The 22645-nt window shown below is 42.1% G+C and overlaps 1 protein-coding gene across 1 annotated transcript; it reads left to right on the forward strand.

The window, feature by feature from the left end:
* The first annotated feature begins 4523 nt into the window (after nt 1-4523).
* On the forward strand, nt 4524-15094 carry sik1 (salt-inducible kinase 1). The gene is made up of 14 exons (XM_082508265.1): nt 4524-4981; nt 5491-5686; nt 5805-5921; nt 8763-8826; nt 9022-9183; nt 9686-9810; nt 9908-10031; nt 10120-10340; nt 10707-10856; nt 10948-11058; nt 11173-11398; nt 11477-11731; nt 11862-12051; nt 12166-15094. The coding sequence occupies exons 2-14, from the start codon at nt 5534-5536 to the stop codon at nt 12680-12682; spliced, it is 2415 nt and encodes an 804-aa protein (XP_082364391.1). The 5' UTR covers nt 4524-4981; nt 5491-5533; the 3' UTR covers nt 12683-15094.
* Nucleotides 15095-22645: the final 7551 nt, after the last annotated feature.

The raw sequence follows: 22645 nt of genomic DNA on the forward strand, positions 1-22645 counted from the left end.
GTGGATGCCACAGTGAGCTGATTTCACAGGCAGTAATTTCTGGAAGTGTTCTTGAGTCCATGCAGTAATTACCACAACAGAGTCATGGCTGTTCTTAATGCAGTACTACCTGATGTTCAGCCGTGCCTCTTATACACGTAGACATTTATCCAGGCTATGAATCTTTCATAATATTATGTACTACAGATAATGAGATATTTAAAGTAATATAAATTTTGTATTGAAGATTTTGTTCTTATTCCACAGTTTGCTAATATTGTTTTTGCCGATGGGTGAACCAATAATTTTGAGTAGCTCTGCCTCTCAAAGATACTCTTTTGACAGATTACTGACCCATTTCTAGTTCATCTAAATGTTAAAATTGGAGTACTTACTTTTCCAGCCTTCTGAACTGTGTTTGGGAGATGAAGCTGCCTTTAAATCAAAGTGAGTTAACGTTTTTCATGAAATAGTAAACTGTCTCAATTAAAACATTTCATATGTTTTGTATGCTGTATTGTGAATATAACAATGTTGTGCATTCTTATTTTTACACAGCATTAAAAAAAATTTCAGAACAGGGGTTGTAGAGAGACCCAACCAAAGACAACACCCTGCATCAACTCTAATAGTGACCATAACTTACAAAATAAGCATCACACTGTATTCATTAAGACATGATTTCTCTGACGTCATCAAAGGCTGAAGGGTGATTTTCCCAACAGGCTGCTATGCTTTCCAGCATTTGCAGTCAGAGAAGTCACCCCCACCGGCCATTGGAAAGAATACAATTTTAAGGCACTTTGGTACATTGTCTTTTATATACAATCCATAGGTAGCGTGATAGCTCCCAAAATATCAGCATAGTTTAAATAGCATGGACCCCTGTGAGTAAATGCTATCTCAATAAGCTGTTAGCATAGCTTTAGACCTTTAGTCTTCAATAAAATACAACCTACTATATGCATTATCTTTAAATAGTTTACATGAAGTGGAGGAGAATAAAACAACAGCTTAAAAGTTTGGAAGAAAAACAGCACAAAGTAAAGGTACTTCTCATTCAAATGCAAATTGCAGTCTAAAACAACCTTGTTCTAAATTAGCTTTTGCTATCAATTGATTGCTTCCCTGTAGAATTGTGAGTATTTTCTTCTGTTTTTACACTTACGCTGTTTTGGACCCAGACTGCCAGCCTAGAAAGCAAACCTGGGAAATCATGTAAAATTCGGAAAGGGCCGGGATAACTCTTTAGATGGGCAATGTGAGGTTCAAAACACATTTCTGTGAGCACCGTGTTACAGTTAGCTGTGATGTGTCACACTGAAGTCTCTGTGGTGTGTGGTGAGAGGTCTTTAAGGGGACAGTATACCCCATAGTAAAACTTTTAGAAAAGTGATTTCACAGCGAGATGTTCACTGGATGTTGAAGGTTTGAAAAAAGTAGTACCTGTGGCCTGTGTTCATATTTAATCATCCTGAAATATGTGTGGTTTGTTTTCTCCCCCAGCATTGGGCTTAATCTTATGATGTAGACACACACCTTGCTATCAGAGGATTTTCTGCTGTCTTGTGATCCTGACTTTGAAGACCACGCTGGACCTCGATATGTTTTATTTGAAGACAGCATCCGGGGACACTTCAACGTTATTAAATTTAGTTAGATGTGATGGCACGACAACCGATTAACAGAAGCAAATGTTTGATCTTCACTTTGAGGGAATCACATCTTTTACCTTCTTTGAAGTTCGCGTTCCTGCTGTTATTCACATTTTTCCGGTGATCTAGAGAGCACTTAGTGAGAGGGTGCAACCTAAATAACTCAGCATGCTGCAGAAGAGAAAATCCACGGGTTTGAAGCTGTGACTCACGACTTCCTGTCATACACCCCCTGTTTACCGTCAGTCCGCAATATTGAAATAAGTGCTAAAAGCAAGTGAAATATCCCTTCACCTTGACCTTTGCGCGCCCACCTTTGATTAAAGGGCAACAGGAGCACATGAGAAACCACCCAACTAAATTCGTGGCTCCTCATCTTTGCGGCAGCACACCATGCAGTGTAATGTGCCTGATTAGTCACCTGTTTCAGTATGTAACGATAACAGATATCACTGAGATAAAGAACCGATATCAGTAAGATAAAAGAAAATCATTAGTCAGTCAAACATATATGCGTCCTTTGCTGATATTTTGCAAACGACTGATAGCAGGAATTAAAACAAATTCTGTTGTGCACACACAGGAAATACCTCAACCTTAACAGCATCAATGTTGACACGATAAACACTCACACGCAAGCACAAAGCCACACTGATGAAAAAACAGCATGTGGACTGTGACAACTCAGATCATGAGAAACTTTGCAGTGTCTGTGTGTGTGTATTTGTGTGTGTGAAAGACAAAAAACGAGCCTCACGCGTGCAAAAGGGATCCCACTCACGTCATTTCCAGAAAGGGAAGTTGTTTCTCTTTGAGAACGTGCCAGTGGAAGTGGCAGCATATAAAGGGCCTCACTTATGCTTATAGCAGCATATAGGAGGAACACTCACACAATGATTTCCATCATTAGCATGTAAATATATATGCACATTTACCTTACTTCTGCAATGCTGTTTCTTCTATGAATGCATGCACAATTATTCTCCTTTAAAGTCACTAAAGTTATATGCATATGGATGAACCCATTGCACCTTGACTCTACAAATAAGTGGGAAATTAGGAAAAAGTTGTAAGGTTTTACAATGACAGTTGTGTCAGGTGCAGCTTTCTTTCTGTTTTAACACCCTTTTTTTTTAGCCAGTCTGAACAGCAAACTAAAGTTAACTTGATCTGAATTGATCTAAATTAGACCTTTTGATTCAAATGCCAATCTCATCACTCTTATAAGGTCAAACCTTTCCTGACGTTGTGACTTGTGTGAGCCCAGAATCTCGACAAATAAAAAGGTGAATTTAATATACTGTCATGTGGCCACCGTTGTACGCGTATTAAATCCAAAAATTTCATGTGAAACATCAGGATGCGCTCAGACAAGGGAGCTCTGGCACCAGCACGACACAGTTTATATAACTGTGCCTGCCTGCTTTGCACACACTCAGGAAATACAACAACTGCAACATGCAAGTGAGGCGCACATTCAAATAACATCAGGTAGACATTTGGTTATGAAACTGGCGTGATGAGAAGCAGAGTGGGCTGTGTGGTTTTGTTGCAAGTGTGCATCAAAATATTGTGTGACCTTTCAGTTGGGACATTTTGCATGTGATTTGCATTCCTTTAACATTTCAGATTGCGTGAGCGAAGAGTCTACATCTCTACTGAATGCGATATTTGGTATTTTACACCGGCTTTTATTCTGAGCATACTATGCGGCGTTACATGTCCATTAATATAACATAGACTCTGCAGGTTTCTCCTTCTGTTTAAGTTCTGCCACTCTTTTTCTAACTTTGTCTTTGGCCATCATCTTGCATATGTTCTCGGTTTGACTGCTTGGTAATCAGGAGTACTTTGCATAGCAACAGCAGAAACACACTCAACCACAACATCTTTAACTTGCATTGGATGTAACCTGGATTTATACTAATGACCTCAGCTGTTTTCTTTTCCCCCCATGTTGACTGGCAAAAGTGCACGTCTGCAGGAAAATCCCTCAGTAAGCTTTAAGCTGCAACTCAAAGGGAAAAGGAAAGGAAGACACACACAGCTGCTCTGATTGCTGAAACTCGGCAGCACACATCCACTGGTCTGTGTCCATCATTTCCAGGGAAAGGCGATGTTTCACAAACAATCCAGAAGCAGAATAAATTGGGGGGGGGGGGGGCTTAGCTTACACCAAGATCCAGCGTGGCGTTCCTATCGGCCACCCACAAGTTCATAAAGAAAGAAAAAGCAAACAAAAAAAGCTTTACTTGTAGCTCACATAATTTGATTCATAGCAAATGAATAATTTCAAACTTTCAGAACCCATTACCATTTTTACTAATGGTTTACCAGCATTTTATGTGGATCATGCCACATGTAATGATCCATCACCTCAAACTATTTCTAAATTGTATTTAAATTCGATTAAATTTCCTTAACCTGCTAAGTCAAATGGTCAAAGTGTTGAGCAAAGGTTTTTATTATAACTGACTTTGCTTATTAAATGTACTTTACTATGTTATGGTTTGCACACACACACACACACACACACACACACACACACACACACACACACACATATGTGTGTGTGTATAAATTCAGCCTAATCGGCTTACAGTAATTACTGTAAATTAAAATAACGCATTCAAAGTCTGACTGCATTATTTGAATTTACAATAATTACTGTAATGGCGCACTTATTGGCTCTGTGTTTGTATTTTCCGAGCCCAGCAGAGTCTAAAGTGCTCCGTGAGCAGCAGAGACCGCGCGGCTGACGAACACCAGTTGCTTTCTGTTTCTGTTCCTGTCGGAGCCGCGCGCGCAGCCGCTCTGTGGAGAGAGCCCGCGAGCTACGAGCCCGGCAGAGGGAAACATCACATGGTGACACATCTTTACGACTGACGTCACCGTCCCCATCTCCAAGCAACCCCTCCATCAGCACTCGCGTCACCGTGCGCCCGAGCCGCGCGGTTGCCCAGCAACCCTTTCCTTGCGCTCGGGTCCGGCCTTGCCTTGCACCCAGCTCGAAGCTCTGACGCGGGTGTGACGTTAATAAGGTGGGTATCAATTTGTTATGGTGGCGAGGAGAGGAGGGAGGAGGAGGAGGAGGAGTTCCCCCTGTGAGTGCCGAAGCCCTCAGCTCTGCATTCCGGCGGAGCTTACAGGCACACACACCGGCCGCAGCCTGGTCCCGGCCTCAAGACTTGTTGTAGAAAGTCAAAGGAAAAAGTTACCCCGCGCGTGTTGCCCGCAGTTTTTCCTTTTTGTCTCGTTGTTTATCCGGAGCTCTGTTTGTGGAATGGTTGACGTTTCGTCCGAGAGCTGCCTGAAGTGTGAGAGAAGGTGGTTATTATCGTTGTAAGGTAAGAATTACTCTCGATAACTCACATTTTACTGGCTCATTGTCACTTAATAGAAAAACTGGTAATTTTACAACTCAGCCAAAGTCTCTTTCTCTCTGCCTCTCTCTCTCTCTCTCTTTTTTAGTTTTCTACATGTATATATATACTATTTTTTTACGTATTATTCAGCCTCTTTTTCTTAATGGTCGTGAAAGTGTCGCTTTTTCTTATAGGTTAGTGAAACCTATTTGTGTAGATCTCTTTGTACCCAATGAATGAATATCAGCGGGCTTGTTTATATATATTACACGTATTTGTACACCTGTAACGAGATTGTAGTCGTATTTCCAGCTTAACTCGTTTATTACACCAACAATGTTTCGATAAAGTGATCATATAATAATTTTAATTCGTCTGTGTTTTCAAACAGTCAGGACCAAATGCTCGTTACACGCGGAACAAAAGCTTCTAGCAAGTGAATTTTTACACAAATGCAATAAAATGAGTAATGTGCACCGCTGTCTCTGCAGGTTCGTTTATCACAGTGCTGTAACCCCAGTCTGTTGGTACGCCATGGTAATCATGACAGAAACCAACCGGGGAGCTCAGTCGAGCCCTGCCCAGGGGAGGCCGCTGCAGGTCGGCTTCTATGAAATCATCCGGACCCTGGGGAAAGGGAACTTTGCAGTGGTGAAACTGGCCAGGCACAAAGTCACTAAAACACAGGTCAGCTGCTTTAATATCATTGTTAATATTATTAATTTCTACTTGCAGCTTTTTTTCTGGCCTTTCTTTTGAAATTTGCAATTTTTAACCACGATTCCCCCCCCCTCCCATTTTTAAGGTGGCAATCAAGATTATCGATAAAACCAGGTTGAATCCTTCCAACCTCGAAAAGATCTACAGAGAAGTGCAGATAATGAAGCTGTTGAACCACCCTCATATCATCAAGCTCTACCAGGTGTGTATTGTGGCTAACCTCTCTCTGCTCTCTGAAATGTCGTTGTGTGCAGTGCAGAATGCTGCGTGTGTAATTCAACCTGTGTTACGCCCTCACGGTAGCCGGACTGTATGCTGGTCTGCAGGGAGCTGGTCTAAATGCATGCATGAGCATTTGAGTAAAATGCTCTGGTGTGGAAGGAAGCCTTTGCAAATTGAGGAAAAAAATATTTTCCCTTAAACAGCACTGGTGCGCTGCAGAGCACTGCCTTTAAGGACCATTTGTTGCCTGGTTTTAACCAGCTTGCCGATTCTCAGAGTATACTGAGTCATAAGTACTGCAGAACAGCATTAGTGCAATCCCCTTTGATCTCCTTGTATGCGTATGTGTGCTTGTTAGAGAGAGAACAGTCATCGGTACCAGCCGCTGCTAAGAGCATTGCATTTCTAAGATTTCTTCAGTTGTTTGAAGGAAGAGGTGATGGCAGAGATATGGGAAACAGAGCAGGCAGGCGACTAATTACCAAAACATCCACAGGTCTGGACTTTAAGCCTAATTAGCACCTGTTTAAACCACTGCAATGTGTGTGCATGTCACGTGAAGGCTACCCCACAGCAAAGCGCTGCTTTACTGCTAATCAAATTGAAGACTTAGTCGAAAGAATCCGCTTTTCCCCCCTCAGCTGACCTCGCAAGCACTGCGGCACGCGTCTGGCAACAAACACACAAACACACACCCATGCAAACAGACACACAATGCCCTTTCTCTTTTTTTTTCATTCTGGATTTTTTTCTGCCTTTTGCTTTGTTCTCTGTTGTTTGCTACTTTTCAGGATTCGTTTGTATCTGGTTTTAAATGGCTGAGCAGCTCTTACCATGAAATCATGTCTAGACTGCAGAAACAAGGGGATAATATTATTCCTAGGAATTTCTATAAGAGAAAAAACGTAATAAAGAAATCGAACATCATAGATGTCCACTATTTTTTTTATTTTTTATTTAGAAACCTCCTTCTATTCATCTCACAAGACCACACAGACATTTTTAATGCTTCACACTGATGGTACAAACAATTCAAAGAGGATATCAAAATTTTTCATATGTTAAAAAGAAAAAGAAACATCCAACCACTCAACAAATTAACCATAATGCAGACAGAAAAATGCATCACTTAAGATGTGTAAGCACAAATAAAATAGAAATTGAAATCCCCAGTACATGATCGTCTCTTCTGACACACACCAATATGCAAAATAGTTTAAAGGCATTCATGCTTTATACATTATTCAGATGCGTCAAGTGAGTGTAAAGACAGATTAACCATGAACGAAGCCTAACACTTCAGTTAGATTATGTGGAAAAAACATGAGATGGAATTCATTAATTTAAAAGATAGAATGATAATAAAAAAAACCAATTTTATTTAAAAGACCATTTTTGATCTGACAGTCTTTGTTTTGTGATAGAGCGAGATGATAATCTGTAGGTTTGTGGTGTTGTATCACTGCTGTGCTGTCTGTCCTCTGTCCCTTGTTAATTTCTTCCTGGCCTTGGGTTGTTCAAGGTGATGTTAGTCAGATGGTTGTTAGCAACCCTCGTCACCTCCTCTTTCTCCTTCCTGCACAAAGGGAGGGTACTGACATAAGACCATCTTGTGATCTGTAGATTACATCCTCTAGTATCCCTGCAGTTTATTGGGAGACCTCACGATAAATCAGCTGCTGCTTCCACTTTGTTTTTGTCTCACGGGAACCAAAACAATTCCTCTAAACTGAAAGGTCATTGAAGTCTCTCTCCCGCTCATTGTTTGTTTGCATAAACCGCCCGTCTTATCGCTTTAAATTCCACTGGAATCTCATGGATTTTTTTTTCTTTTTTTAATTTTATGCTCCCATTATGCAGCTTTTAGCAACCTTAAATTGACCTTATGGAAAACGAGGAGTCCAATATGGATGTTAAAGGGTTTATCTTTATTCGGGGGTGACTAGGGGCCCTTGACGCGCCATGGCTGTTCTTCGCAACAGTGACGTCAGCTGCACCTCAAGGTGACAGGGAGCTGCCCTATCTCGCAGATAAAGACTTGTGCCCGCTTGGGGACCTTGGTGTATTGAATCACCGTTGTCTGGTTTTCTAAAGGACCCGGTGGCTGAAAAGAATTAAGCTCCGCCATTCACTGGAATTTGGTGACATTCAATTTAGGAGTTGGCCAGCAGCTTTATCCAGACAGGACTTTGTCATCTACGATAATTGCTTTGTTGTGCAACCTTTTTAGCTCAACTGCTCTGTCCCTGAGGGCTCTCATGGGAAACGGAGGCCTTGTGTGAGCTCCAGGAAAGAACCGGGAATTACGTCTTTCCGTCCCACAAAGTGCATTGAGCTCTGAGTGATTGCACTTTGAGTGTTTCTGATACACCATGTGAACAGCCCATGTGAATGTGCCCCGCTCTGTTTTCATAGATATAAAGAGATAGGGGGAAGCTTGAAATTCAACACTAGCATCCACTGCCAGCTGGTATCAGCCTCAAGAAAAACATTCCCAAGCATTGGATCAGCTGGTTTGAGTCTGAATGTTACGCATTCCTTTTTGGGTCTGTATTGACGTGTGTAAACGGGTTTTAAGACATGAGGAAAATGTGCACGGGAAGTCACTGACGGTTTACTTATGCAACAGGGCATATAATGGAAAACAGGGTGTTGGTGTTTTTTTAATTTTATGTGTATGGAGACATTTGCAAATGAGGAATGTGGTGGTTATAAATGCTGGAATGTGCTACAATGAAACACTGGGAACAACTTGAACTTTGAAATATGGTTATCCATGACACAGTTACACTCATTGTTTTTTTCTCTTTTTCTCTCTTAGGTCATGGAGACCAAAGACATGCTGTATATTGTGACAGAGTATGCAAAGAATGGAGAGATGTTTGGTGAGTGAAGCCTTAAGCCTTTTCATTTGCATTCACAAAGGTACATAGCACACCCAGAAACACAGAGGTTAATTTTAACCCTCCATGACAATTAAAAGGCCACTGGCAAAATAAAAGCATGGAAAAAGGAAGTAACCTCATAATAGACCCTCCTAAGAGTCTGATCCTGATAGTCTGGATCCTCTCTCCCTGCAGACCACCTAACCTCAAATGGCCGCTTGAGTGAAGATGAAGCACGAAAGAAGTTCTGGCAGATCCTTGCCGCGGTGGACTACTGCCATCGGCACCACATCGTTCACCGTGACCTAAAAACTGAGAACCTGTTGCTGGATGCCAACATGAATATCAAACTGGCCGGTAGGTCGATCATATTCTTAGTGTTGGCTGGTGATAAGATGCAGTGTTAATGGTTTTTAATGCAACAACGTCCTTCTGTACCTACTTGCTGTTTCTGTATTCTGTTCAGTTTACGCCTGAAGAACGTATTTGGTGCTCTGGGATTCTAATTAAATCATTGTTGTGCCATCTATGTGCTAATTAAATGTTAATTATTCACCCATTTTACTAAGACAAGCATCAACCAGAGGAAATGAGCTCAGCACACAATCACACGCTTTTACATGAAGAAACTGTAGAGCCAAATTATCAGAAACAGGAAAACAGTCAGTCTTTTGTATGAGAAGATATGTTAACCCGAGCTTACTTTGAAGTGTTGATGAATATCTCATGATGATAAATTACGTAACACACCATGAACAGTACTAAATCTGCGCTATAGGGCCTGCAGCGCTTCAAGCTGGAATGGAAAGCAAACAAGTTTGATTAAAAAAAGTTGTTCTACACTTGTGTCTGTGTGCAGACTTTGGATTTGGAAACTTCTACAATGCAGGGGAGCCTCTGTCTACATGGTGTGGCAGCCCGCCTTATGCTGCCCCTGAAGTGTTTGAAGGGAAGGAGTATGAGGGGCCTCAGCTGGATATTTGGGTAAGCTCCGGGAATGTAATACGGCATTACTGACAGAGGAAGCGATGACATTTACATAATCGTGATTACATTCTCCTTTTTGCTCTTTGCTTCGCAGAGTCTCGGTGTCGTGCTTTATGTCCTCGTCTGCGGCTCTCTTCCATTCGACGGAGCCAGCCTTCCCGCGCTCCGGCAGAGAGTCACCGAGGGACGATTCAGAATCCCTTTCTTTATGTCACAAGGTATAAATTATCCCAACAACAGTTACCGCAAATTACTAAAACGGTGTAAACTACATACAGAGACTCATTCACTGTTTGCGTACTTTAGACTGTGAGAATCTGATCCGTAAAATGCTGGTGGTGGATCCAGCCAAAAGGATCAGCATTGCTCAGATCAAGCAACACCGCTGGATGATGGCGGATCCGTCAGCTGCCCACCAGATCCTCAGCCATCCCCTCACGGAGTACAATTCCAACCTGGGCGACTACAGCGAACCCGTGCTGGGCATCATGAACACACTGGGCATCGACCGTCAGAGGACTATCGAGGTGACTGAACAAGAATCAAAATGTGTTTAGTGGTTTTATGAAAGTATTGCAGTCACAGTAAAAATACTCAGTTTACGGATTTACAGGCAGCGGGTAGGCTGCAGCTAAGTTTTCATTCTCTCTTAAGTTGAACCTACATTGTATTCCTTCAAAGACCTTATTCTGTATTTAAATATAGATTTCTCACTCTGTCATCTCCAAATATATAAATGCAGATATATGCAGCTATATTTGTCTTTCCCTTAAAAGTTTTAAAGAGGTGCTAAAGAAAGCTATAAAGAGAGAGCACTGGTTATAAACTGTCATTACAAGCCACAGAAAGTAAACAAAATGGCAAAATGACTAATCTTCTGACCTTATCTTCAGTCTCTGCAGAGCAGCAGCTACAACCACTTCTCTGCCATCTACTACCTGCTGCTGGAGCGAGTGCGGGAGCATCGTGCACAGCAGCTGAGCCGCCAGTGTGGAACATGGAGCCAGAGACCAAGGAGCACCTCCGACTCCACAAGCCCAGAGGTCAGCACTATAGCTGCATGTAGCTGACTATCAATCTCCATTCTTATTTGCATGAAATTTAATAATCTCTGTGCTTTCTGCTTCCTTCTAGGTGATCATGGAGTCCACTGAGAGTTTTAGAACAACAGCGTTTTCACTTCCAACCAAAAACACCCCCCCTGTGTACTCAGAGGTAGAGTGTGACCAAGCTGGATTGTTTCAGGTAAATTTCTTAAAAAGCATGCTCTCTTGCATCTATATTAATAGACCAAATGCAAAAGCTGCACCCTGCCCTGCTTGCAGTCAGTGGCTAACAGTCAACCTCCTTCCTTTTCAGCGTGTAGTGTTTCCAGTGGAGGCCAGTCTGAACAGATTGCTCTGGAACCGCTCCATTTCACCCAACAGCCTGCTGGAGACAAGCATCAGCGAAGAGGTGCGACCCAGAGACCTGGAGGAGGAGGAGGCGACGCAAACTCTTGGGCCCCTGCTCCCTCCAACCACCACCTCTCGCAGACACACTCTGGCTGAGGTCTCCGCCCGTTTCCACCAGTGCAACCCTCCATGTTAGTATAATATACATGCGCACGCATGTTCTTCATTCTTGTAGCGATGCAGAGTCTTGACCTCTCCTGTTTCTTTAGGTATCGTGGTCAGCCCCTCAGACGGCGCCTCCTCTGACAGCTGCCTGAAGTCTTCTTCCAGTCCTGCCCCCACTTTGCAAGCTGCTGTAGGTGGGGTGGCAACACTTCGGGCCTCGGGGGCTGAGGGAGGAGCTCTGCTGTCTGCTGGAGCTCCCCTGGCTCTCTCTTCCCACCTCCTGCCCCAGGCCCAGGGCAGCCTGCCCCCTGCCAGCTTCCAGGAGGGTCGCAGAGCCTCTGACACCTCCCTCACACAAGGTACACACGCATGATCGTGAAATCATTTCCTGTATGCCACCTGCCTAAGCTGGTATTCAGGTTTTCTCACACGTACCATGTAGTAGGATCAACACTGCATTGCATAACAGTTTCCCATGCCTTCACGCAGGCCTCAAAGCTTTCCGCCAGCAGCTGAGGAAAAACACGCGCACTAAAGGACTTCTGGGATTGAATAAGATCAAGGGTCTGACGAGGCAGGCTGCCCCATCACCCTCCTGTAACCGCGGTAGCCGGGGGTCACTGGGTCCAGCTCTCTCTGAGCACCGCAGCATGCTGGAGGAGGTGCTGCACCAGCAAAGGTGAGTCACATTATTGCAGGAGCACAAAGCATTATGGGATTGTTAATTTCATAAACTACAAACAATTGAACCCCAAGTCGAGCTGTTGATAACAAATCTCATCTCATTTCCCAGAATGCTGCAGATTAAGCACCAACCACAGCCTCAGGTCCAAGCCCCTCAGACAGGACCTCAACAGAAGCCCCTGCTCTTCTTGGCACACCAACAGTCACCATCTCCTCCGCCTACTACTGTGTTTGCTTCCTCCTCCATGTTTGACAACCCTGCTCAACCCGTCCTGCCTGCTCAGCAGGCTTCAGTGGGTCTGCAGCAGGGTCCCTGGCAACAGACCCTCGAGACCTCCGCCACAGGCTGCTCATCCTCACCCTGCTACTCCTCTTCTCTGTCCCCCGTGGCCTCTGCTGCCTACCTTCTCGAGGCACGTCTACACATCAGCCAGCAACCCCACCCTAACCACCACACTGGCCTCCGTCAACAGTCTGCAGCACAAGGCAATTTCCCCATCCTGTCCAAATCAGCCATGTGGAGGATGGGCTCGGTCTCTGGCACAGACCTCGACATGCAGGAGCTGGGTATGTCTGGACAGCAGCAGCAGCAGCAGCAGCTCAGCAGCTGTGTGATGGTGAAGTAAATCATCGGCCAAGCGAGACCGGCGAATGTTCTCTTGGTGGAAGAGCCAAAAAAGACTTGATGCTGAGCGCAGAAGAAAAGAGAGCAGAAGTGAAGAACAACAAAAAAAGCAGACGCAAGTGACGAATTTGTCTTTATGGGGTACACGTGAGAATGTGTCTGCACACGTGTTCGCTGTGTGTATGTGTTTTTTCTAATCGTATAAGCTAAAGACTAAGCAATAAACCAAACTCTGGATGAAGTGTTCGATTCGTAACAGCCAGAGAAGCAATAACAGACTGACAGACTCTCCTCGGCTCCGATGGACTCACTTGAATAGCTGACGTTGCTGAGTCACTCTCATATTTTTATGCTGTCTAGATTTACTTTTTGATCTTTTTTTTAACAGGAAAGTTCGCTCTTCCATTTTTTCCTGTTTGTTTTTTTTTTTTTTTTGCCACTTGTGTAAGCGCTCTCAGTGTTTTTCACTTGCCTGGACAGAAGACCAAAATTCATATTATTTTCAGTCTCCCCACTTTGTTCACCTTCCTGAAGAGACATTTCTCTGTAGCAGTGCAGTGAACACGCAGTATAGTAACCTAAGCTTACTCACACCGAAGGAGACGATTTTTATTTTTACTGAAACTGTGATTTTTTTTTTCCCCGTTTGTTTTTTCTGTGCAAGATTGTTAATTTTAGTGACGCAAAACGCTGCTTTTACCTCAAGCTGCAAAAAGACTGCTACACCCTCATCAGCCAAAACTGAGCGAAGACGGTGTTTCGCTGGTTGAGTTAAAGCACAGCAGGTACATCAGTCAGCCTGGTAGCACCCTACATGTGTGGATCCATACCCCTCCCTCTCCTTTGTCTGATAAGCACCTTTCTTTTTAGATGCTATTACTACCTCCTCAGGCAACAATTTGGAAAGGTTAAGAAAAACCTTTAAACGCTAATGAGCAAGTTGAATATCAGAGAAAGAGGGTTTTTCGTACGGAACAAAGACTGTGGGAACAGTGCAATATTTTACATGAAAGAAACCAATGGAAATGAGGCTTAACATAGGATGGTCAAAAACTCCACGTGTACTTGCCTGAGGTTTTGTGTTCGTCTTTCTTTTTTGTGTGTGTGTGTGTTTCATCTTGCCGTGCTAGCTAGCTGACTAGAAGAGGTACTTCTTATGATACTGTAGTGACTTAGAGAAGAGGCTCGAGGCATTTCAAAATGCTGTTTTGTTTTGTTTTTTTTGTTTTTTTGCTTTTTTTATTCACACAGCATGCTTGTAGATCCGAAAGGAAGAATTTGGGTTTTACCAAAGACTCAACAGCACAAGAAATAGAGGATCTGTCAAAAGACACACTACTGACTTTCCTCTTTGAATGCTGTCTCCAAGATGTAGCGTGGTGGTGTAGTGAACCAATTTCACACGATCTCCTTAGCCTTTTGCTGTGAGACAAAAGAAAAGAAAAGAAAAACTCCCGCTGCCACCAAATCCTAATGCTACGTGTATTGTGGGTATCTCTAGCTGTTACTATGAGGACCATGGTAGTGTTTGTTTTGTACTTTTCTAAAAAAAAAAAAAAGAAAGAAAGAAAAAAGAAGAAGAAGAAGAAAACAATCAGAACATAGCAATACCATAATGTGCAGGAAGTGGAACTTTCTTCAGTTGCTCAGTAGTAGCTTGAAATAGACACAGATGTCCTGCACTGAATTGCATGTGCAGGCAGTCGAGTTAAGGTGTTTGAAAGCTGTAACAGATGTGTATTAATGTGAGTGTAGTTAGCTGTCTCATGTCTGTGAAACATCTTGTAGGTGAGAGCTGTGTCTTTTCGAGCTCTTTTTTTGAAATTATATTGACCCCCCCCCTCCCCCCCCCCCCTTCGGTTTATTGCACTCACTTCAACACCTGTGCCTTTGCCTGAACAAACTGCAGTCAGATTGCCCCACCCCCAGCCCCTCCTCTCTGATCCCCACATTGAAGAAAAAACGATCGATGGCTCCATTACAGGACATTTCCTCAGACGTCCCCTTTGATATTTTCTTTGACCTTTGAACTTGCTATCTAAACAAGCGAGATTTGCACTTTACTCATATTTCTTTTTTTTTTTCTTTCGTTTTTTTCTCATGATGGGAAAAAAAATCACAAATCTTTTGAAACACTAAGACTTTCGATGCAAACCTGTAAAATTACCCTTGTGATAAACTTTGGATAAGAAGTATTTCATGTTTTTTTTGTTTTTTTCCTGATTTGTTACTTGACTGTGTGAGCATGAGCACGTCTTTGTGTGTATGGATGCATGCGTGTGGATGTGTGTGTGTGTGTGTGAGGTTATAAAGAGGAACAGAAGGAGGGAGGAAGGAAGGAGAAGAAATGTTAGTTGAAGAAAGTTGTTTATTTATGTGGCTATTTATTTAAATAAAGTTCACTTCCTAAACATTTTCTTTTGTGGTCTGACTTCTTGTTAAACCGCAGGATGTGTTTTTTAACCCCCTCTATACTGTTTACATTTCTGTAGATGACTAATTTTTTTATTTAGATCTCTTTGATTCAAGATTACAGCTTAAACTTTGAGGTTAAACTCTCAGAGATTCAGAAAACACCTTCAGGCCATCAGGATGGAGAATGAACGTCTCTAGATCTGTCGCATTGCCTTGGAATTAAGCAACATTTAGTGGCTGCACACTCACGTTCTAGCATTTCAATATTCATATACTAAACTAGAAGTGAAAAACAAACGTCTTAATCACAGAATCATTGACACTAAGATGCTTCACCCTCTTCCACTAACTGATGATGATGCATTAGCACCCCATCGTAATGGTGTGATGCACAGCGATGATGTCAACGATGACTGCATCGGGCCCTGATCAACCTCCTGCTGGTCGATTATTCATAAACATAAGACGGGATAGGGCTCTGATGTTTGACAGGAAGGGCTATGTGGGAGTCAAGCGACGAAACTGAAAAAGAGAAGCCAGAGCCTGCTGCCCGCCTCCACCCGTCCAGTCAAACCAGACAGAAAGAAAACAGAAAAAGGGGAAATGCGTGGATTTGCGGCTCGCTTCATGTGCAGATTTACACCATCTGGGGTCACTCACATTTACACGTGTAGCATATGGTTGGACATTTGGCATTTTGACTGTCGGGGAGCTGCTCGTGAGGGCTCAGCCTGAAAGGAACTGGATGTCCAGCTGCTACAAACACATCCGTCATCAGCTGCTGCCTGCTGCACAAGTGACTTTGTCTAATAAAATTTTTGCAACATGTTCACAGCAACTGTGTGACCATCTGCAGCATTTATGACGTGCGACCTCTGACTGCTGCTGTCTGAACTGGAGAACAATATAATTGTACCGGTAGTCATCTTCACTGGAGGTCGTTTTTTTTGTGTTTTTTTTTTATCTCAGGGCTCCGTCGTATCCAAACAAAGACATACTCAGTCTTGACATTAACTCTGATATTGTGCACTTACAGGGTTTCTTTGCACCGTTTATTCACCAGAGTCAAATTCCTCTTACCAGGAAGTGACACGACCGGCTTGAAAAGAATGAAACAGGTGGTTTGTGAAACAAAACCACTTATTGTTTTCTTTGCTGCTTCACTTGGGGCTTGATGAACAGGTTTAACCAGCCTGTTACAACAAATTGTTTGTATAGGTTTCTCTTTATCGATAGGAGTAAGTAAAAGTCTGATGAATGCCTCAACACGTGTTGAGTCAGGCTGTACTGCATTGTGATTTGTTATCACTGGATGTAGTAATAATCTCGCTGGTAAATCAAGGAATTTCTATCTACATGTACCTGTGTATGTGTATGTGTGTCTCTGTCCCTCACTGATCTCAACAGTACATCTCTGGTGCAGTATGCTTCTCTCTGATGTATTTTCCCAGTCCCCAAAGAGACAAGTGTTTATGCCTTGGGTTTTTCCATGCTTATACATGCACGATCACATTGGTCAATAGAATAGTCCCAATATGTAATGTCATGTTAGTAAAACTGAATACATAAAGTCATATGAAAAAACAACGCTTCCACAGTACTGAGTGCAGTCCTGTGAAAAATACTTACTGCTTACGTGGGATTTAAAGGGATAAGTAGCAGCCAGATGCTGATAATCAGCTATTGATTACAATTGATTATTGCTGAGTGTAAGCACCTCAAACACAGCAGAAAATCTGCAACAGAATGGCTGAAAAAGAAAATCAAGATGGAGCAATGGTTCAGTCAAAGTCCAGACCTCAACCTGACTAAAAACTCGTGACCTTAAAAAGCTGTGGATAGAAGAGTGGGCCAAAACTGTGTCACAACCAATAATCACTAAGTTTAGCTGTAGAAAAAGTCTACAGACATTGGATCGTGAAAACAGGAACTGTGGAAATCTCGACAGTTTACAAAGGAAATCACAACGACCAACACACCCAGGTAGTGTTTCTTCTTTGCAAGTCATGTAAAGAGCACTTGGATCTCAGCTGCCAGTGACTAAGCGGCTGTCGACAGCTGAATCCTGAGATATGATCACATATCACATAGGCAGGTTTGAGCAGAACAGCATGTCTGCTTTTTTGCAATTTGGGTCAGCATGTCATCTGATACAAAACAAAAAAAATATTACTCCAAATGTGGAAGTACTTACGTTTTACATGTTTTAAATGGCCTTTGAATTATTCACATGTTAACAACAATATTAACAACAACGAAACAATGAAATAATGACCATGACTGTAATGTTATGTGTATATTGGTGATAGAGGTTCAGTTATGTATAGTGAAACAAAGGCACAAAGGGGGGAAGCTGTCCATAGAGGGCAAAACCATAGTAGTACCAGTCTCTAAATGGTATTTATTGTCATCTAGTTGGATAGTTTAAAGATACCAGCACTGGTTTTACAGTCCATAGCTGCTTTGTACAATCATCAGCAGGCTGTTGGTGACCCTTGTTCAGGCTGCGGTTGGTGTGTTCAGCCTCTGCACGTGGAGAAGACAGGAATTATATTACACAAATAACTTCTTTAGAGTGAAGTGAAACTTGGTGTTAAAAATAATGAAAACCACCTCTCATGTTGCATTTTTGATCTTTGATGGGTGTTTTTCGTCTTCCTCTTTGTGGTGAATTCTGCTGTCACTTCCTTTTCTGTTCTAAATTTACAGACACCTGTACTCTGTCTACACATAATAGCCCTGCCATCAGGCTACACACACTTGGCTTTTTGGAGGGCAAACTCATTATTATTGACTCTGCATACAGTCATGTTAAAAAGAAAGTGCATCCTATTTCTATTGGAGCTAAACATCTCTGAAAACTAACTTGGTAGCATAAATTCCTGTTAACAAGGGAGTCTATGAGGATTTACTCGCTTTTGGATCCAGTATCGACTGGCCATGAGAGGAACTGCAGATTCAGGCACTTTGGTTTTGGCTTAATTAAAACTGGAATGGCCATCTGTCTGCCATCCAAACCTTGGCCAAACTGGTTCATGCAACAGGACAATGACCTCAAACACACCAATGAACACAATGGCCTAGTCAAAGTCCAGACCTCAACCCAATTGAAACACCATGGTGGGATCTTACTTGCTTTTGGATTCCAGTATCAGCAGGCCATGGGAGGAACTGTAGATTCTAGCACTTTGCTGTTGGCTTGATTTTTTTAATTGTTTGATCCACAGTCACATCTTGAGATGTAAACAGTCCTGGAGTTTCGGAAAGGCAGGAAGACAAAACATTTTTCCTCTCTTGTATACTATGTGACACGTTTAGCAGCGACCTTCCACACAGTCAGATTGAAATTTACAAGGAATTGTAGGAGAAGCACTTCAAGGAACATATCCAATGTCACCTCCTGCTTACTCAGAAACACACACATGCACACACACACACAGGCATTTTCTTGAGTAAGCCAGCTGTCAAAAGTCAAAGTACATGGAGCAAAAAGGTTTCCAAGAATCTGCATGGGTAGAAGCAGCAGGGCGGGCGGTTGTGGGTGGGGAAGGAGATGATACTGAAAAAGTGTAATCATACTAATGAAATGAGAAGTAACTTCCCATTCTAAGGATGAGCTACTGATAAGAGGGAAGGAAGTTTATCTCTGACTATTAAAGAGAAATTCATACTCAAAAGGTCAATGATACTAAAGTCGCAAAAAACACTCCATAAGAAACTATAAAGTTTAATGTTTGGTGTAAACAAAAAGCCCAGAACATGACGAAAAGCAAAGAAATATTGGTATGAAGGCAGCGTAAAAGCTTTAAGATCTCGCCCCTTGCTGAAAGATTAGCACACTCCTGATTATGTGTACGTGAGCGAGAAACTGTACACATGCGTCACTGCCAATACTTCAGCTCTCTGGCAGGACAAGCATGAACACCAGAGGATCTGTGGAACTCTTGGAAGCTCAGTGCAAGGTAAATAAACAACACAGGAAGTGCTCATCATGACTCTGCACAACAGAGTTGGCTGGACAGATCATTCAGCCTTTAATCAGGAAAAAGAGACAGTAACAAAAAACTTTTCAAGCTTAGCTTTGGGAATTTAAAACAATATGCTGAATTTATTTTATAAGCCTGAGTAGTAGTACGCACATGTTGACTGAGAAAGAAAAGAAACTACTGCAGATTTCTTCTGGGGAAAAAAAACTCATGACTAACTAACTCAAAACTAACGTAATGCAAAATAATCTGGAGGTCCAGGACAAGTTAGTCAGTGTTTATTTTTATTAACTGGTTTTCCAAGTCTTTGCAATCGGGGAACAAATAAAACAATAATTTCAACTTACACACATTGGAAATTATTTACATTTCTCACAAAAGGCAGTTTTAATTTTCTCCAAAAATACAGGATTGTCACCTATGATGAATATAAAATCATACAATGTTAAATCACTGAAGTTCATCTAGTTGCTTGTGCTAGCTCTGTTTCTACAAATGTCCAGATGGTAACTGATCTCAGAGCAGTGAAACCAGGGCCAGCAGCAGCCTGTTTAGCCTGGTAGTCTACCATCAATCTCCTTAATGACAGAACACTGTTTGAGATGAAAGGAGAGAGATCACATTCACTTGAGTTTTAATAGTTGTCTGCTTTTAGAGTTCAGCGGGCAAGCACTGCCTGCCTTGCTTGCCCCCAGTGGAGTGCCACTGGTTCAGCAGTGGTAGTGTACTGGCAGTCTGCTGGCAGCTACAGACTTAGCAGATAGCAGATGGTCTTATCTGCTGCCAGATAGAAGTGTCTAAAGTATATAGTATAACTGGTTTGTGGGCTACTTTTGTTTGTGCTCCGGTAACCAGTCTCTGAGACGAATGAAGTTAAAGCATGCAAAATGCTAAAGTAAAACCAAGTGTTTAAACCAGGGGTCCCCAACTCCAGGCCTCGGGGGCCAGTGTCCTGCAGTTTTTAGATGTGTCCGTGATCCAAACCAGCTGATTCAAATGGCTAAATTAGCTCCTCAACATGTCTTGCAGTTCTCCAGAGGCCTGGTAATGAACTAATTTGATTCAGATGTGGTGACCCAGGGTGAGATCTAAAACCTGCAGGACACCGGGTTTCGAGGCCTGGAGTTGGGACCCCTGGTTTAAAACAACGAGAAGTATCCATTTCAGCCTCAGCCTGTACTTTTCATTCTGTATTTTTATTCTTTGATGTGGTGTTTCTTTTTCCCACTCTTGCAAAGTGCTTGGTTTGATTGGTGAGGTTTTTCTCTTAATATTGTAGGGTCTCTACATTCACCTTGAGGTGATTGTTGTTGTGATGTGATGCTGTGAAATATGAATTGAATATTGAATTTGAAATCAATTAAAGTGAATGAATTAATAAATTTTGATCTTTTTCCATTCCTGGTGAACTCCACTGTCGCTCCCTTTCCACTTTTCAACAAGTCAGCATTCTATCAACATGTCATCCACATCATGTATCACATCATTTAAACCCTTCTCCATAAGCTGTCCATATGTAATATATAATCAAATTATAAATTAAGAATAGTCAAGTCTTCATCCATAGAGATTTTACATTACAATGCACCAACTGCACTTGAATCACAGGCACCAGATTTCAAGTAGACTTCTTAGAAGTACATCAGGAATGACTGCTTGGCCATCGTGTCTCTTGCTGTCCATGTCTGTCAGCAACGGGGAATAATCAGGCTTTAGATGTTAGAGGGTTAATAGTCTTGTCTCTTTCATTTGGTTTACTTTTTATAGCTTCACTGAAGTGTATAGCCAATATCAACTCATTTTGTCGACCTCACAATAATGGTTGACACTTTCTCAAGCCTGAATGAGTTATAACATTGCTCTTTGAAGTTTTAATGATCCTCGTCAAACCTCAAACCAGGCATTTGATCCCATTCGCTGGTGGAGTATCTTATTTTCATTCCTTTAAAAAAAAGAGAGACTTTGTCAGATGTTGTTGATGGTGATGATGATTCCAGGCTGTAAAAACCGACTTGACCAGAATGAACAGGAGGAAGTGTATAACAAAGGCGAGGAAGGAACCCTCATGTCTGTTTTTGTTAACATGGACAGGTTGTTAATCATGAAGCGTGACAGCACAGAAGTTGCAGGGGGGTTTTATAGTTTACTTCTCTGTGTGTCATGTCACAGGCATAACACACAGAGAAGTATGTTTTGAAGCAACATTTCACAACAACACCTAAATGTCATTAAACTTGTAGTTTTTCAGTTGGATTTTTCAGTTACTGCCTGCAGCCGCAGCAAAAATGGTGAAGAAGTATAAACAGGTGATGAAGGAGGAACAGATGTCTTAACAGAAGTGTCACCTTAAACACGCACTGATCTATCAGAACAATCAAGATTCATTGTGTTGTTTTGGTATTGGTCGTATCCAGATAGGATGTCCTTGTGCCGTCAGAACTGCTTTAATTTCTTGTAGCATAAATTCAACAAGGTGCTGGAAAATGGGATTTTCAGACTTCAGTCTGGGATTTTGTTCTGCATATTTCATGATAACATCCCATACTTGCGCTACATAGATGATGCTTATCTCGTGTTGCTCCGCATTCCATGAGTAATCTATGGGATTAAGCTCTGCTGACTGTGGAGGGCACTTGAGTTCAGTCAACATATTGCCATGTTCAAGAAACAATTTTGAGAATATTTGTGCTATTTGATATGGCTGATTTGTACACTGAGGTCATAAGGGTATTGCTGTAGCTCAGGAGGTAGAACAGGACTACCTGTTAGACTCATGGATTAACTTTCCATGATTGGAAAGTTAGTACCGGTAGTTTGATCCCCGGCTGCTCCAGTCTGCATGCCAAAGGATTCTTGAGCAAGACACTGAACCCCAAGTTGTTTTCTGATCTAAATGATAATAGAAATGCTAAAAAGATATACACAAACTAGTCTATTTACATGAGGGGTCTCGAACTCCAGGCTTCAAGGGCCGGTGTCCTGCAGGTTTTAGATGTGTCCGTGATCCAACACAGCTGATTTAAATGGCTAAATGACCTCCTCAACATGTCTTGAAATTCTCCAGAGGCTGGTAACGAACTAATCATGTGATTCAGGTGTGTTGACCAAGGGTGAGATCTAAAACCTGCAGGGCACCGGCCCTCGAGGCCTGGAGTTGGACACCCCTGATTTACATGGTCAGCATCAATCCTCAGACTGTGATATTGTGAAATGATGTTCATTTGGTTCTAAGAGTACCAAGGTATAAATTTACTGGGGAGCCAGTGCAAAACCAGTTTCATATGGGACATTTAAGAGGAGAAGATGGCGAGTAGAATTCTGTACCCCTTTTGTAAGTGATGATTTGCTCAGGCAAACAATAATGACTTAGTATAACTTAGGTGTGATGGAATAAAAGCATGTAATGTATAATTTCCCTTTCACAGTGATACACAATATACTTCTGCAAATAACAAAAACAAGACAATCAACGTGTTCAACAATACCTGTATCACCTTACAGTTGGGAGGAAAGAAGATCAAAGTCGGGATAGATCCATGATTTCATGGTGTTTTCATACCAAA

The sequence above is a fragment of the Aulonocara stuartgranti genome, assembly GCF_965226115.1.
Source record: "Aulonocara stuartgranti genome assembly, chromosome: 16".
NCBI classification, from domain to species: Eukaryota; Metazoa; Chordata; class Actinopteri; order Cichliformes; family Cichlidae; genus Aulonocara; species Aulonocara stuartgranti.